Raw genomic sequence first — 21,360 nt, forward strand, 5'->3', positions numbered from 1 at the left:
CTGGAGGGCATGTGACCCCCATGTCCTCCCCCAGGAGTGTGCGCAACAGTAGGGAGCCAGCCCCCCCCACCCCTGCTCCCCCTGCTGCCCCCTGGACAAGCTGCCCACAGCCCCATCCCACTCCCTCCCTGGGCTCTGCAACTGTGCATTCCAGCCCTGGTGCCAAAGCCCCATGCACTGCCTGGGTTGAACTCTGCCAGTCTGTAAGGGGAAACCCACTGTTTCCTGCATATTTTCTCCTTAAAATGAGAAAACCCATGTTTTATTATGGCGAACAGAAAACCCAGATCCCTACTTATAACTTGTGAACCAAGGAATGCTGAATGAAACTAAAAGGTGGCAAAATTGCTAACGGGAAACACACAATCTAATTACATGTTGTATGAAAAAGTAACTTGTTGCCAGAAGAAGTCATTTGAAGCTAAGAATTCAGCATAATTCAGAAAGGGATCATGGCTAACAAGAATATCCATAGTAATCATGATTTTGAAACAAACCCTGAAGTGTGATGGTTTTGTACAAATTTCCTGTGAAGTCTTATTTTGAGCTCTTGTGCATGTCACCTCTGTCTTCCTCTGTCCTAACAAAGAGTGGGAAATATTACCTCACATCTGCATTTGTGACAAGCTTCTTCTGAAGCCTGTTGTGTTAGCCAGTATTGGAGACTGGATGCTGGACTAAATGGACCTCAAGTACAATCAGTAGCTGTTCCTGCTATCTGTGTGGAGTATCTCCATCCCTTCTTTGTTGCCGTGTGTTTTCTCCAAGTCCTAGTCTTAATCTGATGGTGTCTCTTTCTATGATCTGTGCAGCATAGCTTCTTTGACTTTAGCTGCTCGTCAGGGTCCTGTACCTTTTCCTTTAGAATGAAAACCATATTGAACTATACATACACATAGGTATATAGATATATAGATTTCTTTTGCTTTCATCCTTGCCTCTGGAGGACATTCATTTTAGCTGAAGAGCTGAGCATATTGGCAGCTCTTTGTATGAGTCTGCCTCACTCACAAAATGCCCATATTGCAACCACCATCCTTCTTACCAAATTGTTCCCATCTTTCTGGACACTTTCAAGCCCATCAGCTCTTTGAAGCTTCTCAACAAGAATCCATCATACTTACTCCCGTGCTCCTTTCCCAAAACGGAGTTTTGCTTTCTCAGTAGCACCTGCTTGGAGACTGAGAGGAAGCCTAAATATCTAAAACTTGTGTGTCCACTGTCTATGTTTGGAAAATACTAGGCCACCAGACTGATCTCAGTGTAATCTCTACTGGGGAAGGAGGTGAGGAGAAACTTTTGTTTATTGTGTTGTTATTATAGTTATTTCAATTCATGGTAAATAATTGTCCTCCTAACTTTAAAAAACAAAACAAAACAAAAAAACCCCAAACTGCACCATTAGTAGCAGCTGTGATACACAAGCAGAGAACCTAATGCATCTAGAAACAAATTATTTCTTCCAAAGAGGTGGCCTCAGGTAAAGCTGAATAATTTTGTTAAAGTCGTCTGAGGAAGCTTTCACTTTTGCTGTCTGTATTCCATGGGTGGACATTTTCCATGGCTGTATATCTAGCATCTTCAACAGCACTAGATTAAGATAAGTTAACCCAAAAAATCAGTTTCTTTGTGCCATAGATCTAATTCAATTATTTTATTTTACCTTTTCAGATAAGTGTATCAGAGAACATTTTCATTTGCCATATAGATGGCAGATCTGTGACGATGCTGAGTGGAAGGACCTAAAGGATATGGAAAAGATTGAAGAGGCATATTGTGACCCTCAGAATAACAGGTATAAACTATTAGTTTACTAATGTTTGCGCCTGACCTTCTAATATGATAGCCAAGGGCTTTGACTTGTGTAGCATAAGTTAACATAGCTCTCTTGAAGCTACTGCCTGAATTGTTTCATTCAACCTAGTTCTGTTGACATTTTGACATGGATTTACACTAGTGCAAGATCTGGCTTTGGATTCCAAGTTGGATCCTATGGGCTACTTTATAGAATTACTCTGTTAACTCAGCATTCTTTCCTCTGAGCTATTGCACAAAAAGTTGCAACACCTACTGCTGCTATCATAAATAGTCTGAAATAATAGAAATGGATGGTAACACGTTGATGAAAATGACTTAGTCAAAACAAAAAATTATGTGTATTTTAGATCAATTTGAGTTCTGACTGATCCCTCTCTTTGGGCACCTACACATGTGCCCAACACCTGCTCCAGCACATTCTAATTAGAATGCGTTGGAGCAGACTCGATTGAGTCAGTTGCTCTTTGTTCCTCGGCTTTCTCTTGCTCATCGTTCCTCACACCGTATCCTATTCACCATGACTCAATGGAATAAGAGATTGAGTTCTAATTCGAACACTCCAACAGCCTCAGCATCACGTGTTTTCAGCATCTAAAGTTGCAAGTATGTTCATCTGACTGGTGCAAAACATTTTTAACCCTTGACTTCTGCGGTTTTCATGCAGCGCTCATGTGAGAGGCTCTGTCTCAGAGTTCATAAATTTTCAAACTATGACCTGTGGCTCTAGAAAAGTTAGACGCCTCTCCACGGAATCATCTGTGACCAAACCCCCTCATTACATTCTTACAACAGACTGGCTGTGGTACTGGAAGGATGAATATGGCTTGTGGCTTGAATATGGAAAACAAGTAAGTATGGTAATGAAACATAACTTCCTTCACCATTGCTTTAGAATTGTGGGGCCTACTGGAAGCTACATGGGCTATAAATGTGGAGTTGCTGCTGTTTTCCTTTAGTAGTCTGAGACTGACACTTAGGCTTAGATAATTAGTAGTAGGAGACAGAGAGAGGTTATGAGGTAATAGAATAGAGTCGGTTAATTTAGGTTAATCGACTTAAAGATAAGAATGCTCATTAACGACTGAAAATCATTACTGATATCTGTTCAGTGAGCTATATGAAATAAGGTACCACAGGTACTTCTACCTGTCTTCACTGCTGGAAATTTTAACTTTTGTCCTTTCTTGATTTGTTTTTTAAAGTTCCAGGTTTCAATAGCACTTTATTTCCACCTTATCATCTGCCCCATTTTAGATTTTGGGAAATGTTTCCCTGCATGGCTAGTAGTTTCTTTGTTTGCCTCGTTTGCTTAAAGGCCAGTTGCTAATATGTTGGTCTGTATGCACCACAACCACCACAAAGCAATATTTTTTAACTTGCTCATTTTTAGAACGATCACGAAAATCTTTTCTTCTTTGTTTCTGACCTGGCAGGATGTTGACCATGCTGCTGCTACTGTATGTAGCAGTGACCTGGAGAAAGCTTACCTAGCCAAAGGGTCTCCAACAGCACTGCAGTTCAAAGCTGGGAAGCACGAATATGAGATCAATTTTAAAGGTACGTTGGGTTTTATACTTCCTCTCAAGTATGTTTCTAGTCTGAAAGCTTATTACTTCAGGAAATGCAAGATATGCAATAGTAAAAGGAAAAGGGTATGTGTCGCAGGGCATCCCAGTGCCCCTGCTCCTAGAGAGGAGAAACTGCCAGGGAGCGAGTGAGCGAGCCCTGGCCTGACATAACGAACCCAGCTGAGGGTTGCCCGGGTAATGAGCGCAGCTGCGGGTTGCCAGAGCAACTAAGGGGAGCCAGCTGCCTGTAGGAGGCAGGGCCTGGCCCTTATAAAGCTCAGGGCCGAGGCCAGGCTGGCAGTCCCCTGCCAGCAGCCGGAGAGGCAGGAGCTCCCTCAACCAGGATAGGGGAAGAAGCCTGACTTGCAAGTACGGCTCATGATAGCCCTGAGAGGATTGGGCACTATGGTTTAGCCAGGGGGCTTTATGTTTGAGTTACAGCCAGGAGGCTCTAGTTTATGTTTGGCTTTAATATTGAACCGGAGGTTTGGGTGAGGCTGTAGGGGTTGGAGGAGGCCTCATCGGGGACTCACAAGGGAGTGTGAGGCCCCGGCGCCAGTGAGGGCGCGCTAGGCCCTGAGAGTTACAGGGCAGAGTCGCGAGGTCAGTTAGCTCAGAGAGGAGCGGCTGAGCCTCATAGGGACCCCAGAGAGTGTGGGGTGCCCTAGCACCAAGAGGTCGCAGTGTCCTCATAGGAACCCCATAGGGGTGGGGTGCCCCAGCGCCAGTGAGGGTGCGGTCTAGCGCCAGGAGGGTGCATCATTCTTACAGCGCCAGTGAAGGCACAGTTTGCGCGCCAGTGCAGGAGCAACTGGCGGCAAGGAGCGCAACCAGTGGGTTGCGGGCGCAACCAGTGGGTTGCGGACGGGGAATAGAGACCCTGGGTTATATGCGGGGTACGTAGACCCCAGCCCCAGAGAGAGGGGCAACTTTATTGAGGAGCCCGAGGTGGGCACGGCAAGCCCCAAAGAGGGGGAGTGCCATATTGATCTATTGAGGAGCCCAAGGTGGGCACGGTGAGCCCCAAAGAGGGGGAGCGCCATATTAGGAAGCCCAGGACGGGCACAGCAGGCGCCAGCAAGGGTGTCACTTGCGGGGTGCCTAGACCCCAGCCCCAGGGAGGGGTGATTACTGAGGAGCCCGGGAGGGGCCTTAATGAGGAGCCCAGTAGCAGGCTAGCACCGCGGAAAACCCAGGGAAGGGCAAGGTGCTGCGGTGGCCCCCGAGGGGACAGGGAGTAGCAGCGCGGTGAGCCCATATCAGAAAGGGTGGTAGTGCGGTGGGCCCAAAAGACCGGTGGCCAGGGAGAACGTCCCAGAGGGGACTAGCCTATAGTAGAGAAGGCCCAAGAGTGGGCTAGGTTATAGAAGAAGGGCCCGGGAAGCGGGCATGCAGACACAACAATGTCTTTCCCATCTGCGAGGCTTGGGGCGTGGTATCCGGGGAGGTAGGAGCCACGCATAGCCCATAAGGCTGGGGTGCTTGGGGAGCACCCATCATATTGGGAGACCCCCAGGGGTCCAGGAACATACGGGGACACAGGTCCCGAGTAGCCGTGCCCAGGGAGTCATAGGCAGCCTCCCAACTAATATATATATATATAAAAACATCAAAGACGTGGCGGGCAAGAATAAGAGGATGCCTTGGGCCGGCCTTGACATGGAGCGAGGGACCTCGAGGAGATCACGGCCCTCCTGGAGGACTCTGCCGTAACAGTATGCATTAAAGATCATGTAGTCAGAGTTTCTCACTAGGGAGAAACTGGCACTTCTATTCTGACAAAAGAGATCATTTTAAAAACCTCCAGTGCTAGATTTTACAGTGCCAGCCAACTTGGTAAAAGTGGTATCATTGAGATTACCACCCTCAGAAACTTATGGAGGACTCTGGCACATTGCTTTGGTGTTTACTAAATTGCTATTAAATAGGCTGGCACTGATTAATCTCTTGCATAGGGCTTTCTCTTTGCTAACATCACAAATGTCATTTTTACAGCAAGATAGCTACCCTGCCCCACCAAGAACCTAGGCTTACAGTGTCAAGCTTGTTTGTCCTGTCTCCACTTCTTAACTGAAAATAGAGTCCAGGATCCAAGGGCTGCTTTAACTTCCAGTAGCTGCCCCTAAGCCACCAAAGTGCTGCTTTTTAACTCAGAGTATCTGGAATATAATGTTTTCTGTACATTCTTCTGGTATAGCTCTGCCTATGTGGGAAGACTGAAGTCATGAGTTAACCATATTGGAGTTTGAAGGACTACTTCCGAGGTGTTCACCTATTCGAAGAGAAATGTTCCCTTTCCCATCTCTCTGACCTCTTTCCCAGATCTGCTAATGGAGAAGCAGGGTGGAAACACCTGGCCTAATCAGTTGGCCCCTCTCCGCACACCCATCAGGGTTAGCATTTGTCTTGAATCTCTGCTGCCAACATTAGCAGAACAGCCAGAAAAGGAGCACACTTGATTCTGTACACCCATTTTCCTTCTGGAAGTTGTACTGGAGCTCAATTTCTCAAGAGCACAGATTCACATCTTTCTCTGAAGAGATAATATAATCCTAAATTCCCCCCCACTTCCTGAGTTGTGGGTTTTTAAATGCAACATAAACTTCACACTGATCTAATTCCCTAGGCTTAGATCCTGTGGATTTTTCTCCATAGTACCTCTCACTCTGAATGAGGGGCCTTATCACACTTTAAAACTTGGTGGGGAATATTGTATCCACTTGTCAATTCATACTAGTAATAACTAGTATTATTGTAGAGAAGGACAGCTGATTAACAGGGTGACTGACAAACCATGGATCTATATCGGCACCAGAGGGCAGGTTTATATCTGCTGGCTTGGCATAAAGTCAGGCACAGAGAAAGAAGTTTCCTATAGAGAGGACAGTCCATGGAATTGGTTTGGCCCTGGCATAAGACAACCTTTAGGCATGTTCTGACCTGTCACTGTTAAAACAGGGTGGACAGAATTGCTTGGACATCTGTGTCCCAGCCATACTACTTTTGATCTAATATCTCTTGCATTGAGGGGCTGGGGAGGGATTTATATTTTATTATAAAGCTGTGCTACTTCTAGGTCTCTCAGAAGCAGACCGTCAATCAAGCAGGGAGTGGAGACAGAGAAATAAGCCCAAAATAAAGTAAATTAGGAAAATCCTGGAATAAATATGATTTAAATTTCTCCTTTCTTTTTATTTTGAAAAGAGGTCATATTCTCTCAATTCTGTTTTAAAAGTTATTTTACTGTTAGGGAACTTGGGATGAACACAACAGGTTTTTCTTTAAAACAATTGATTAAGAAAGTATCCTCATTCTTGTAAGCATCACCTGTGCAAATTAATTATTTGCCTTACTTAAAAAGTATTAACAAGTGAGGGTTGTTCCTTCAGTTTCATTCTTTCTTATTTTTAAGCTACAGAGAGTCTTCACACACACTATATTCTGACCATGCAAAAATGTGGCTAATTTACTGTCCAAAAACGAGCTTACAGTTTTATTAGCCAGTAAGTCTTAAAGCCCAGTGAGGCTCAGTGCTGGCTGTTCAGCAACCTATCGGTGCAGTTAGTGACTATGTAGAGTTTTCTAAGCTGACAAAGTGTACCTAACCATTGACACCGTTGATAGTTTTAACAGAATGGCAGAATTCTAAACATGGACAATATAACTGGTTATCAGTGGTCCTTCTAGGTGAGCCTCAGTAGCAAAATGAGTTAAGGATGCTTCAGAGGTGAAACCCATAGCACATCCACTCTCTTCATAGTCCTGGAAAATAAAATACTATGCATCAAGTCCATCTGAGTTTTAAGAATAAACTGAACAAACTGAAATTGGAATTCTGCCTGATCCACAAGGCAGACCCTGGTGTAGTCTGCCCTGTGCTGCTACGGTGTCTTCTCCGCACACTGTAAGAGCAAAACTCAGTACCTTTTGGCTATCTTGGCAGGGAGGCCTACTTTTGCCTCCATGTGACTGCTGAGGAGTTAATTTGCTTCCTGTACTGTTTTCAGACATGATCCAGAAAAACCTTCGCTACAAGACGGAGAGAGAGGTTTGCAGGAGACCCAAATTCATCTCTCCAAAAGAGGTTGAAAAGAAAAAAATCAGGTACCTATAGTTACTCTGCTCTGAGGTGGTTGATACAGATGCCTTCATGAGTATAAATGAATTTGCACTGTTTGCGAATACAAACTAAAATGAAAATAAAGGTTTTTGTGATTGTCCTGGGAAAAGAGCAGTGTATGTGAAACGGAAACAGTACTCAGTGTGGCAGTTCCCTGAGTGTTGGACAGCTTTTAGTAGTCTGTGGCCTCTGGTTTTGATGATAGAACTGCATTTTTATATTGCAGAGGTAGAGTAAAATGACTCTAAGGAGAATTTCAGTTTGAGTTCACAAAGTAGGGGCTCACTGATAAAGATTTTTTGGGCCGATACCGATGGCCGATTATTAACAAGCCGTATTGGCTGATACCTATCCAATTGCCAATATGCAGTCCAGCAGCTTGGAGAACAGTGTCCAGCTGGTAAGTCTGTTGGGGGGAGTAGGGGGGGAAGGGCGCACAGATCTGGGGGGCACACGCCTGCCCCATGCCTCCCCCAGGGGTACGTGCAGCAGCAGGAGCTGCAACCACCCTTCCTCGATGAGCCGCTTGGGGCTCTGTCTTGCACCCTGCCCCGCCCCGGCTGGACGGTGCTTGCCCCGCCCCTGCCCTGCTCAATCCCTCACTGCAGGGGCCTCAATATGCCCCCCACTCCTCCCCCATGCTCTTTTCCCCAACAACAAACTTATTGGTTGGATGTTCTCTCCAAGCTGCCAGCTGGCTGCATGCATGCAGCTGCTGCGCCCATCCACATGGCATTTTTTGGCCACATCAGACAAAAAAAGCCAGTTTCCGATAATGTCAGTTTTCCTTTTATTGGTGCACATATGATATGGACCGATGTATTGGTGCACCTCCATCACAAAGTGTAAAGATAAAGGAGGTAACTTTAATAGCCCATGGTGGTTTGGGTATCCTTCTGTAGCACGTGGCATCTATGTGACATAAAAACAAGCCCTTGGAGACAAGACCATCTTCTCTTGCAATTACATGATGCACCTGTGTCCAGTCCCAACAAATTAGTATACTGAGCCTAAAAACTGGATGGCTGTGGAGCGAGTATTTTGATTGGGAGGGGAGGGTGTCATTTTTTGTTTGGTTTTGTTTGTTTTTAAATCAAACCTCCAGAAAAGTTAGAAAAGCTGTAAGTTGTGTTGTTCAGACCTTTTAGTAGACTTCCTTAAAATGATTAATTGGATATTGGAGTCAAATTGATAACTGGGCAATTGTAGTTATTGGTTCGGGGCAGAACAACAGTCTGCATTTTGGTGACTTAATGAGAAGCTTCCCTCTCAGCCAGATTACTAGAAGCTAATTAAGCAACTAGTCAAACCAAGGATTTTTTATCTTTTTTTAAAAACCTCGTAAACATTATCATTCTGAAATTTTCTTGCTTATTGTTGTTGCAGCAACAGTCATGCTTCAGCATGACCTGATGTTCTAGTGACAGAAGAGAAATTTTTCCTTGTACTGAATCAGTACATTTTGCTTAACTTGTTTGCAGTTGTTTTATGCCTTTAGCAGGTTGCTGAAAAATCTGTCAGACTGGAAGCAGTTCTTTTTAAAGCAATGTACTGCAATATTTGGGATGATTTGCTTAAAAATGATGGGCATATAGACTGCTTAGAAGCTTAGTGTTAAACTGTAAAGATAAGGATGTTTGACAAGCCATGGTGTTCCAGACAAGTTGTGAAGAATACACAGACAACCCTACCCTCACCTGCCTGAAACCTGTTCATATGAACAGTTGGATTATCTGAACTCCGAGCCTGGTCACTAGATGTGCCAAAAAGTGAATACTCATGTGTAGATGCGGGCACAGGTTCTTTTTTTGCAGGAGGTTTTTTAATTATGTTTCTGGACTGTTTTGTATAGTCGTTATTTTTGTGCTTCTCTTTTTGTTGCTGCTCTGTATTTATACAGTTCTCATATCCTGTGTATCTTTTATATATGTGAACATTTTACATACATGAACATGGGACACTTCTACAATGTTTAGAAAGTAAGGGTCTACTGAACACAACTTCATCTCCTCAAAAAAGAGAAATGTAGCATCTTGTATTTGCAGTGATGCCTAATCCAGGCCATTGTGATGGATAGTAAGTGTCCCAGTTGTGCATTTCCACATTCAGTCTGGATTTTAAGAGTGAACTGTTGGCATTAGGTGCTGGGAAATTAACACCCTGGTATTCCTTAAGCAATATAGATTTCACATGGAAAAAATACTTATTGGCTCCTTTTTTTCTGCAAAAATCTTATGGTCTTGTCTATGTAAGCTACGCAAACTGCATGGGTCGTTGGGATTGGACTGGTGAATGATGGCCTACTGTTTCTGATCAGGGAAGGAAAACATAAGCACCTTCCTTTTGGAAATTAGGGCTCATACTCCATAAAGATACAAGCAAAGTGAGTTTAGTAGTAACAAGGACTTATCTCTGATTTCTTGGGAGGAGGAGTTTTCTCTAGCAACTCTGTCAGACAAAATTAGTTTGTAGCATAAATTGGCACTGTCATTTTATTTACTCTGATCCCAATTTAGCAAAGTGCTTAATTACATCCCTACCTATAAGCATGTGAGTAGTCCTGTTGGTCAAAAGTGAGGTGTGTTTTAAGTGCTTTGCAAACCTGGAACTTTGTCTCTCTTGACTTGGGGTGATTTTGATGGGACATATTGTGCAAGTGAACTGAAGATGCAATTCTGAAGTCCTGGGACATACTGGCTTATCCTTTTTATTTGTTGTGTCCTAAACTTGGCAAAACCTTATAGTACAATGCTCTCCAGAAAATATTAAGACTCTCTTAAATATCTTATACAGTGGGGATCAACATTCAGGAGAGTGGAAGAACATTCCAGACCACTGGGACAAGTCTGTCTTACCAGAAGTTGGATATAAGGTATGCAGCTTTTGGTTTCTGCCTGACCATATACAGCTTCCTTAAAATGTGGGTTCAGTGCCCTCCTCTGTAGATGCCCACCTTAAGTAATATTTACGGTTTTGAACCATGCTGAGTATACACAGCAGTCCAGAATATTGCTTGCCAGTCCTGTAGATCAGTGTTTCTCCACCTGTGGGTTGTGACCCAAAAGTGGGTCACAAGAATATATGAAAGGGTCGCAAAGAAACATAAAAAATGGATTCTCATGAAATGAAGGAGAAAAACACAGGAAATGGTGGTTTTTCCTTTGCAGCCTGGCAGAGTTCCATTTTTCACAGGCGTGGTCAGCTACCAGACTATTACGTCTGGCAGCACAGATTGGTGGGGAGGCGAGCGACTGAGAATGGTGAAAGAACAGGTTAGGGACTGTTTGGAAAAGCTGGATGTGTACAAGTCCATGGGGCCAGACAGGATGCACCTGAGGGTGCTGATGTAGTTGACCTATGTGATTGCAGAGCCGCTGACCCTTATCTTTGAAAACTCTTGGCAATCAGGAGAATTCTTGGAAGATGGGAAAAGGGCAAGTATAGTGTTCATCTTTAAGAAAGGGATGAAGGAGGAGCAGAGGAACTACAGACAAGTCAGCCTCACCTCAGTCACTGGAAAAATTTAGGAGCAGGTTCTCAAGGAATCCATTTCTAAGCACTTAGAGGAGAAGGTGATGATTAGGAATAGTCAGCATGGATTCACCAAGGGCAAGTTATGCCTCATCAACCTGATTGCCCCCCCTCCCTGCACTCCTTTGGTTCAGCGATTGGCTGTGGGGGGACCCTGGGTGCCCCCCAAAACCCAGGAGGCACCAGTCACTGAGGCGGGGGGGGAGGGGTCCCCGCACACTCTGCGGTGGACCTGGAAGTGGACCAGAAGTGCTTCTGGTCCACTTCCGGGTCCATCACTAAGCATGCTGGAGGCCCCCCCATGATTCCATGGGACACTGCATCCACCCCACCATCTCAGCATCTCGTACCTTGAATTATAGAAAAAACATTTAAGGCTGTGTCTATGTCTGAATCGCTGAATCTCTCTGAATCAATTCAGAGGGTTCTGATTTGATTCGGAGAGATTAAAGGGTCTCCTGATTCAATTTGGATTTGGAGATTCAGCTGCCAAATCGGGCCAAACGTCCACTGAATCAAATCAGAGACCGAAGCTTTGCACAGCCCTAATACATATATAATCTCAATTGAACACAATGCTTTATTCATATATTTACATATATTTCTATATATTTCCTTTATTTACAATTTTAAAGCAATTTGGAAGCCCACCAGTGCCTCAGTCACTATACTAAAATACATTCTAAATACCTAGACATTTTGGTATTTGATTTTGGGTTTTTAATCTTGGAAAATCAGAGCTCCCCCTGCCCCCTTAGCTCACAGAATGAAGGTCCAGGCCCCTCACTCCCCACCCACAGCCTCCCTAGCCCTGCTGGTGCCCCTTGCCCCCCACCTACAACCCCTGCCCCCCCAGCCCTGCCAGAGGGGGGGCCCCAGCTGCCAAGGCTACCGGACCAGGGACCCAGGTTCACAGTCCTCTGCCACCCACAGCAGTGCCCAAGCCCTGTCTGCCACCCTGGGAGGCAACAGCTGCTGCAGCGCAGTGGAGTGCAAAGCCCAGTTCCCCCTCCCCCACAGGTGGCATAGCTGGAGCGAAGCCCATGGGGGTGGGGTGGGCTGCCTGCTCTGGGCTCAGGGTGGCGGCTCCCTGCTACTACGCGCACTCCTGAAGGGGCCAGGGGAACCATGCCCTCCAGATCTGTGTGGGGTGGGGGTGGGTGCAGGCTTCCCGCTGCAGACTTGGGTCCCCCAGCCTGCTGCCCTCCCTCAAGGCATCTGCAGCTCAGCAGGTGAAAACTGGTGTGGCAGGGCAAAGCAGGTCTGGGCGAGGAAGCTCCTTGCCACTGCAAGCCCCACATTGCCCTGGCGATGTGCCCTTGCCCACCTCACAGCAGCGGGGGCAGCAGTGTGTGGAGGGGGCATCTTGCCATGGCACTGCAGGGCTTGCAGTGGCAAGGAGCTTCCCCACCTTGTCCCACTTTGCTTTGCTGTGCCGAGTTCCACCCACTGGGCTGCAGAGGCCCCAGGGGAGGGCAGCAGGGCGGGAGCCTGAGCCGACAGCCTGCACCTACCCCTGCCCCACACACAAGGAGTGTGCGCAGCAGTGAGGAGCCAGCCTGCAGCCGTGGGGAGCCAGCTTCACCCTCCAGATGTGCCACCCATGGCCCTGTCCTGCTGTTCGCCCAAACCCTACAGCTGCACATTCTGGCCCTGGGCCCCAAGCACTGTCTGACTGGGCAACAGCCCCATCCCCAGCCCTGCCTGACTCCCTCCCTCTCTTCCTCCCTATGGGACCTCAATCCCCCCTCCATTTCCCTGTCAACTGACCTGCAGGAGCTGCTCTCCATGCACATGGCATCCCCTTCCTGACTGCCCTCCTCCTGCTCCCTTGCAGCCCCTTGCAAGCTGGAACTCTGCCAGCCTGCAGAGAGCTTTTTGAAAAAGTGCAAAATCCATGTGTTTTTTCCATTAAAATGAAGAAATCTGCGTTTTCCTTGTGTAAAAGGGAAAATCTGGGGGGAGGTTGTTTTTGCGTGGGAAATGGAAAACCCAGATCCCTGCTCATGAGGTTCAATAAGGAGAAGTGCAAAGTCCTGCATTGAGGGCGGAACAGTTCCATTCACCAATACAGGCTGGGGACCAACTGGCTAAGCAGCAGCTCTGCAGAAAAGGACCTGGGGTTACAGTGGACAATAACCTAAATATGAGCCAGCAGTGTGCCCTTGTTGTGAAGAAGACTGATAGCATACTGGGCTGCTTAGCATACTTAGTGTACTTAGCATGCTTAGTAGGAGTGTTGCCAGCAGATTGAGGGAAATGATTATTCCCCTCTATTTGGCACGCGTGAGGCCACATCTGGACTACTGTGTCCTGTTTTGCCCCCCAATACAGAGAGGATGTGGACAAATTGGAGAGAGTCCAGCAGAGGGCAACAAAAAAAGTTAGGGGGCTAGGGAACATGATTTGTGAAGAGAGGCTGAAGGAACTGGGCTTATTTAGTCTGGAGAAGAGAAGACAGAGGGGATTTAGTAACAAATTCAACTACCTGAAAGGTGGTTCCAAAGAGCTGAACTGTTCTCAGTGATGGCAGATGGCAGAACAAGTAGCAGTGGTTTTAAGTTGCAGCAAGGGAAGTTTAAGTTAGATGTTAGGAAAAACTCTCCCCTGAGGAGGGTAGTAAGGCACTGGAACAGGTTACACAGAGAGGTTGTGAGATCTCCATCCTTGGAGGTTTTTAAGATCTGGCCAGATAAAGCCTTGGCTGGGATGATCTAGTTGGGGCTGGTCCTGCTTTGAGAAGGGGGTTGGACTAGATCACCACCTGAGGTCCTTTCCAACCTTAATTTTCTATGATTTTACATAAAGAGTTCTTTTGGCTTTTAGTATGTAAAAATTAGTTAACGAGATTTGCTTATTACTTAAATTATTAAGAATTACTAGATACAGGCTTTAGCTCAGCTTTTAGAATTTATAAGGCAAAGAATCCATGAGAGAGGCAAGATGTGCTCAGAGTTTTGTTATGCTTCTTCAAGCTAAAGGAATGTAGATAAGGAAAGAAGAATTGCACTATGATATCCAAGGTCTTTGTCTAAAGTGACAACAGGCTTGTATGTAAGAAGCTGCTACTTTGTGCAGAAACCTTGATACATTGGCTTTAAGGGGAGAATGATATCAAAAGAATAAAGCCAAAGGGATACCATTTAGGGCCCAGGCCACGTTTCCTGTGCTGAATGGGAAAAGCAAGGTGCTTGTGAAAGAGGATAGAAAAAGGTAGGAATAAGTTTGTGGGCAGTGGTGATTATCTGGAAAGATAAGAGTAATGAAAAGATCATCTGAAGGCTGGTTCTGACCAGTTTCTGGCAGGAAGGCAAAAAGCCTGGTAAAAGGTCATACAATCAGAAATGTAGGGGGTTAATTCATAGATTTCATAGACATTAGGGCTGGAAGGAACCTTGGGAGATCATCGAGTCCAGCCCCCTGCCCAAAGAGCAGGAAGTCAGCTGGGGTCAAAATATCCCAGCAACATAAGTGTCCAAACACTTCTTAAAGGAGTCCGAGTAGGTGCTTGCACCACCTCTGAAGGGCGTCTGTTCCAGGTCTTGGGGGCTCAGATAGTAAAGTTTTTCCTTACGTCCAGCCTAAAATGGTCTTGGAGGAGTTTATGACCTTTGGACCTTGCCGTCCCTTGGGGCGCTCTGGTGAACAGACATTTCTCCAGATCCTGATGCATACCCCTGATGTACTGATAGGCTGCCACAAAGTCACCCCGAGCTTGCACATTTCCAAGCTGAAGAGTCCCATGGCTCTCAGCCTCTCTTCATAAGGCCTATTCTCTTGTCCTCTGATTATGCATGTCTCTCCTTGAGACCCTCTCAAGCTTCTCCACATCCTTCTTGAACTGTGGAACCCAGAATTGGATGCAGTACATTGGATGTAAGAAAGAGAGGTTCTTTGCTATGCCCAGTAAATTTGTGATTGAGCTGCTCAGCAGAAATCTGCTGTTTCCATGACCCTATTGCACCTGGTCAGTTTTTTTTCAATGGCTTATTGTGGGGGATCTGCCATAATGTTGCAGCTGTGCAGTATAAACTAGCCTGTATAGCTGGCCTCTGTTAAAAGTTAGGGGGGATGCCATGAGAACCAGTTTGCTTGACTATGGATTTTAGTAAAATAAGTTTCAATTAAATGTCTGACTTGATCTAGTTACTTCCTTGCCCTCTAGACATAGCAGCATCAGCATGAGTAGCTGAGAACTTGCCCCTGAGGTCTTAGGCAGACTTACGCAACTCACGCTGCAGACTTAGCTCCTTTTCTGGCTTGTTCACCTGTGATGCAAGCTTCAGTCATGTTTTGTGTTCCCAATGTACACAACCCCTGAGTGTGCGGGGGTGGACTGTAGCTCGTACACCGAGTTCGACTAAGACCTGAGCAGCTGAGCATACACATAGAAGCTTAACTTTGAACCTCTTATTTCCAAGTCAGGACTTTAGACTGCATAGGAGGTAGAGACTGTGCTGTTCCAATAGACAAGGTCTAGTTAATGCCTAGCAGTCACAAAGAGAAGAAAAAGAGATGAGGCTTTTTCATAAAATATTTTTCTATTCTATGCATGTCTACAACCTTTACCCCTTTTGATTCTATTGCATTTGACTGTGCTCCAAGGAGCTGCACTTTTGTGTATAGCTGAAGTCACTGCCAAAAGTAATTGATTTGGGTCACAAGGTAAACTTTTATTCTTCTTCTCGGATGGACCACGTGGAAGGCTCACATTTTATTCTTCTCCCTACGAGAACTGACTAGGGTGGCTAGTAGGGCTGTGCAAAATTTCACGAGCAGTTTCATTTCAACTTGTTTCGAGCTCAAAACAGCAAAATCGAAATGAAACAGAAAGCTTCGGAACAGCCTTGAAACAAAATGAGGCACATTGAAACATTTTGAAATTTTCGAAACGTTTCGACTTTTGAAGCTCTAGCTGGGCTTGCCTGGGGGAAACATAAACTAAAGTAAGGGGGGGGAGCTGGGGGGGGGGGGGAAGAGTGCTTTCATTATTGACTGTGTAGCTGGCCAGTGGCTGTCACCCTTCCCTGAGGTCCCTTCCAATCCCAGTGCTCTGGGGGAGGGATGGAAAAACTGCATAAAAGGCAGCATTGTTTGAACTGCCCTTTCTGCCTTGGTGTCAGTTGAGTGAGGGTGCACCTTAACACACGCACAGTGTCACCCACCCATGTCACGAGCTTTGCCTGTCAGCAGCTAGAGGTGCAGGGCCCCAGAACCCACACTCCCCCTGCACCTATCTCCTCAACAGCTGGCAGGCTTCATGGCTACAGCAGGGCCGAGCAGGCCTGCAGCTTTCACCCCCCTTTGCCCCAAGACAGACACAGTTGCACAAGTACCCATGACACAAATTTTGCCTGTCGGCAGCTAGAGGTGCAGGGCCCCAGAACCTCTGCACCCATCTCCTTGAAAGCTGGCAGGCTTTGTGGCCTCAGCAGGGGCTAGCAGTCCTGCAGCTTTCACCCTGCTGCGCCTTAACACACACACTGTCACCCATGTCCTGAGTTTTGCTCGTCTGCAGCTCGAGGTGCAGTTTCCCCAAACCCCTGCAGCTATCTCCTTGAAACTTGGCAGGATTTATTGCCTTAGCAGGGGCTAGCATGCCTGCAGTTTTGACCCTGCTGTGGCTTAACACGCACATGTGACATGAGTTTTGCTTTCAAGAATTTGAGGTGCAGTTTCCCTGAAATCCCTGCACCTATCTCCTTGAAGCTTGGCAGGCTTCATGCCCTCAGAAGGGACTACCACTCCTGCAAGTTTCATTCAAATCGGGCCAGAAATGACAAAGTTATAGGCTGTTTTGAGCTTCCCCATTATCTCTTATGGGCGAAACACTGAAACAGCGAAACTGTTCGACAAAATGAAACGGAACAGCGGTTTCGAGTAGAAACGAAACACTGTTCTGTCAAAACGTTGAAACGGAACAGTGCCATTTCACACAGCCCTAGTGGCTAGGCTGGAGCTTAAAAGTGACATGATGAAGGAAGAGAAACTGGGCGGAGTGGTGGATGGAGGTTGTTCATGGTTATAAAACCAGGAAATCAATAAAGAGGAGGTAGTTTGGTCAGATTACTTAACATTTGTCCTTTTGTTTCATGTCTATTTAATGAAGCTGGTTGAAATAGAAAAGGAAAAATATTGACAGTCCCCACTCCCAGCTCACTCTATTTAGTGACTGACATCTCAGAGAGAGGATTTTTATTGTCGTGACTGCTGCTTGAAAATTCAGTTACTACAACCCTTGAATTTAAAGCATAAGAGGTCAAAAAATCATCCAGTACAAGTAGGGAAGGCAAGAGATGATATTCCTTATGTTTTTATATAAGGTAAAATGCTAGCATAAAACTCCTTCCACCATTTTCAGGCCTCTTATACATGAGAATAAACTGAATTTCCACTTCCCCTTCTCCCCCCACCCCGCTTTGAAATTCCAGTTTTGTAAACTAAATCCTTTTACAGCTTACCTTAAAACAAAGGGCAGTGTAATTGAAATACCCATGTTCTATAGAGCAGCGTTTCTCAACCCGTGGATCGCAAGAACATTTAAAAACAACTTAACGTGCTCCTTGCTAGGATCATCTGACCCCAGCAGTCTTTCCTGCCCAAGTGCAGGGGTGCTGGACCTGATGATCTCATGAGGTTCCTTCCAGCCCCTAACATCTATGAATCTATGAAAGGGTTGCAAACAAACTTTAAAAATGGATTCTCCTTTAAAGGAGAAAAAATGGGAAACGGTGACTTTTTCCTTGCAGGCTGACAGAGTTCCAGCCTGCAAGGGGCTGCTTGGGGCCCCTACATGCCCTACACATTCCCCCCTGCCCCATATGGAGGGGCTGGAGGTAGGAGGCAGCAAGTTGAGAGTGATGGGCACTGGGTCAGAAATGGCCACAAATTGGTCAAAAAAGGTTGAGAACCACTGCTATAAAGCATGTTCTATGGCGATTTAAGGGCATGAGCACACATATTACAACAGGTAAACAAGGCTGCAGAATCAGTGCATCATCTGCCTTCTAGCAAATGAAAACTAACCCATGAGAGCTTATTCCTACAGAAGAGCACCAGGCTGCTGCAGGTTAGCTTTCATTTATGGTGGGGTGAGAATGTGTATACAGCAGTTATTGCAAAGTAGCTGATTCTCTATAAATCTCCACCCTTGTTTATCTCAGGCTAACTTGTGTGTGCTCAGAGCCGTCCCAAGGGGTGTGCGGGGCCCAGGGCATATCAACCTGTGTGAGGCTGGGGGCTGGCGAGCGGCTGGAGTGGAGGGAGGGCAGGTGGCAAGCAGCCTGAGTGCAGAACCAGCGGCATGCAGCGAGGCCTGTACGGCACTGTCCACGGGGCCCCCCAAAGTGCAGGGCCCTGAGTGGTTGCTCCGATTTGCAGCTCCGTAGGATCGGCCCTGTGTGTGCTTGTGGCCTGAGAAATAAACAGCTCTTTGGCTTGCTGCAGGAGAGGTTTTTTCTGGTTGATGGCAGTGACTTCTGGCATGGCTTAGGCACAGTTTCAGGGGAAAATAGGTTTTCTGAGTAAAAAGTCCTCAGTCTCCAATATCCTACAAAAGAAACACTTTATGTGCCTCAACCACCAGTTGCGTTGTGGTTCTGTGAAAGATGTAAGGTTTGTTTTTATATTTTTCTTATAGCGTATCAAACTTCTCAGTTCTTCAGAGGAATACAAAAAAATCCAGGCTGACTTTCAGCGCACAATGCCCAAAACTGCCATTCTGTGCATCCAGAGAATCCAGAACCCATCTCTCTGGGAAATGTATCAATGGTATGTACAAAATACTGCCCTGGTAGGTTCGTGTGGTGAATTTTTTTCATTGCTGTTATGACTAATTCCTATGTACATTGCAATTATGCAGCCAAATATGTCTGCATTTTTTAATTTGCTGGACTGCTCAGTTTAACTGCCTTGCTGCAGTCAGTATCTAAATGAAGAGTAGTTGGCTGAAGTAGGCAAGATGGAAGTGTTCTAATATTCAGAGGCCTTTGGGTTGTTGCCTAGTTCCTGACAGAGAACGCATCTCCCTGTAGCCTTGGTGTCCCATGATAGCTGCATTCCACAGGAATTATGAAGCACTGAAGCAATAACAGAGATGTGCAAGTTAAAATGCCATTACTTGCATGGGAACTGAACCCCGATTAGAATGACCACCAGCCTCCAGGAGCTCAGAGCAAAATGCAACTCATTTTTATGGCATTTCCTTCAATAATGGATATACGTGATCAGATGCATTTTAAAAAAATCTAGCTATTTCTCCTTCAGACTTGCGTAGGAGGAAATCAATTCTATTCTTAGATGCTTAGGAGGTACTGGATGGAATGGCAGTCATATATGGGTAAATCTGAGTACGAGCCTTTTGAAAAGCATTCATTTGGATAGTTGCTTAATAAAATAAAGTATATTAAACTTTTTAACAACATTTGATTGCTTTGCATCAGTGGGCACAAACAGCCTCTGATCTTAGTGGAACCTGCTTGGCTAAAATAATCTGACTTTCCACTATAGCACCATGACAGTGCTGCTCGTTACAGGCAGAAAGAACAAATGCACAAAAGGAACGCAGGGAAAGCTGTGGCCGAGAAGCTCTTATTTCATGGGACCAGTAAACAGTACGTTGATGCCATTTGCCAGCAGAACTTTGACTGGAGGGTCTGTGGCCTTAATGGTACAGTCTATGGCAAAGGTAATTCCCAAGTTTATTCTTCTGTTAACCTTGGCTTGAAGAAAACTTTCTTCAGAAAAACAGTAGCTACAGCAAAAATGTGAACTCGAGGATGTCAGGGGAAAAAGACACTCACCTGGGTTAAGTGTTACAGGGAAAGCTTCCTGTTGCTTGAGCTGCTGCCACCCTTCCACAAATTAGCTGTGGAGAACAGCGTATGGATGGGCAGGGGGTTGGGGAGCACTCGGAACAGTCATTTTGCATGACACACAAGACAGCATCTGAAAAGAAACTGATCAGTATCTTCTGGGTGCAGCATTGGCACTGTTCCCTCTACACCAGAGGTATAAAACTCATTTGGCCCCATGGGCTGAATTAGGGAACTGGGGTTAGTTTGTGAGATGGATTGGGCCCACAAACCCACCCTGTGCTGGATCCAGCCCACAGAGCTGGGCTGGTGGAGGCAGTGCATGTAGCATAAGCCATGGACTGGCTGCATGCTCTTTGCAGCATGTGTGCAGGCTCCAGGCCTGTGTACTGTATGCAGCATGCACAGCATGTGGGGCCAATCTAGAGCATATGCTAAACACAGCATGTGGAGCCAGTCTAGGACATGCACTGCATGCGGCACCCATGCTGGACCAGCTGCGTTCACTAGATCTGGCATGCATGGCCAGTCAGTAGGTCTGATACAGACTGGCCATGGATCCAGCATATAGGGCCAGTCCAGAGTGGGTACCACATGCAGCATGTGCCCCAGGCCAGCCTTGCGCTGTGTGCAGCCCATGCCAGACAGGTTTCACCTGCTTCATGCAGCACGCAGGGGTGGGGCCAGTGCATGCTGCATACAGCAGGCTGCACTACAGGTTGAATCCAGCCCACAAGCCATATCTTTGACATCTCTTGTCCTACACTATTTGTGAGGTCACTGAACAGTTCCTTGAGAGAGAGCATGTTGTGCTGTTGAGAAGTATGGAAGTGAGAGGAGTTAGGAAAAGCATGGAAAAAACTCTTGCATTGCCATTTGTCCTTTGGATAGGGTTGAGCCCAGTGCATACCACAGATTACTCAGCATTCACTTAAGGAAGCCATCGCCTCCCATGTCAACACCATGTGCAGCCTGTCTTTCCTGAACCACAAGAGAAAGTGATAATGTGTTTTGTGTCTGATGCCTTGAAAGCAACTAGCCCCAAGTGTTTCTCCCCTCTCTGGAAATGCTCTCTCATGCCTTACTCCTTTTTACTTTTTAATGCAAGAAACTACCACATGAAGGGGAACAAAATAGACTAATTTTTTTTTAAAACAAGTAATGTAGCTGATCAGAGCTCTCCCTCCCCACTCTCTGCCATTGGTTGTTTTGTATATTAGAACATTGTGGAAACAAAAAGTTTCTGTTACAAATCTCTAAAAGGTTACTCACAGTAGAGTGGTGAGATGAGGAGGTGGAGATACATGGGCAGAAAGTATGCTTTTATAGAAAGAGAATGGAAAAACGCTCTGTTGTTACTGTCCTTCCTGTGTGGTGAAAAATCAAGTTGTGATCTTAGTTGATGACTGTATCAGAAAAGATGTACACCACGTTTGAGTGCCTTGAAAAGGCTATCTGCAAATTTCTTACTAGTAAACATTTTGCTGTTGTTTGTGTGTCCCCCTCCCCC

At 46.0% G+C, this 21,360-nt stretch overlaps 1 protein-coding gene across 1 annotated transcript in view; it reads left to right on the forward strand.

Annotated features, from left to right (window-relative positions):
- LOC102565366 (protein mono-ADP-ribosyltransferase PARP12) overlaps nt 1–21,360 on the forward strand; it is a 36,954-nt gene that overhangs the window by 12,279 nt on the left and 3,315 nt on the right. Inside the window, exons 5-11 of the mRNA XM_059726449.1 lie at nt 1,672–1,795; nt 2,483–2,666; nt 3,252–3,375; nt 7,394–7,490; nt 10,300–10,378; nt 18,677–18,807; nt 19,572–19,723. Of these exons, the coding sequence (XP_059582432.1) occupies nt 1,672–1,795; nt 2,483–2,666; nt 3,252–3,375; nt 7,394–7,490; nt 10,300–10,378; nt 18,677–18,807; nt 19,572–19,723 (891 nt within the window). The remainder of the gene's footprint in view (nt 1–1,671; nt 1,796–2,482; nt 2,667–3,251; nt 3,376–7,393; nt 7,491–10,299; nt 10,379–18,676; nt 18,808–19,571; nt 19,724–21,360) is intronic.

Source organism: Alligator mississippiensis, chromosome 4, assembly GCF_030867095.1.
Source record: "Alligator mississippiensis isolate rAllMis1 chromosome 4, rAllMis1, whole genome shotgun sequence".
NCBI lineage: Eukaryota > Metazoa > Chordata > Crocodylia > Alligatoridae > Alligator > Alligator mississippiensis.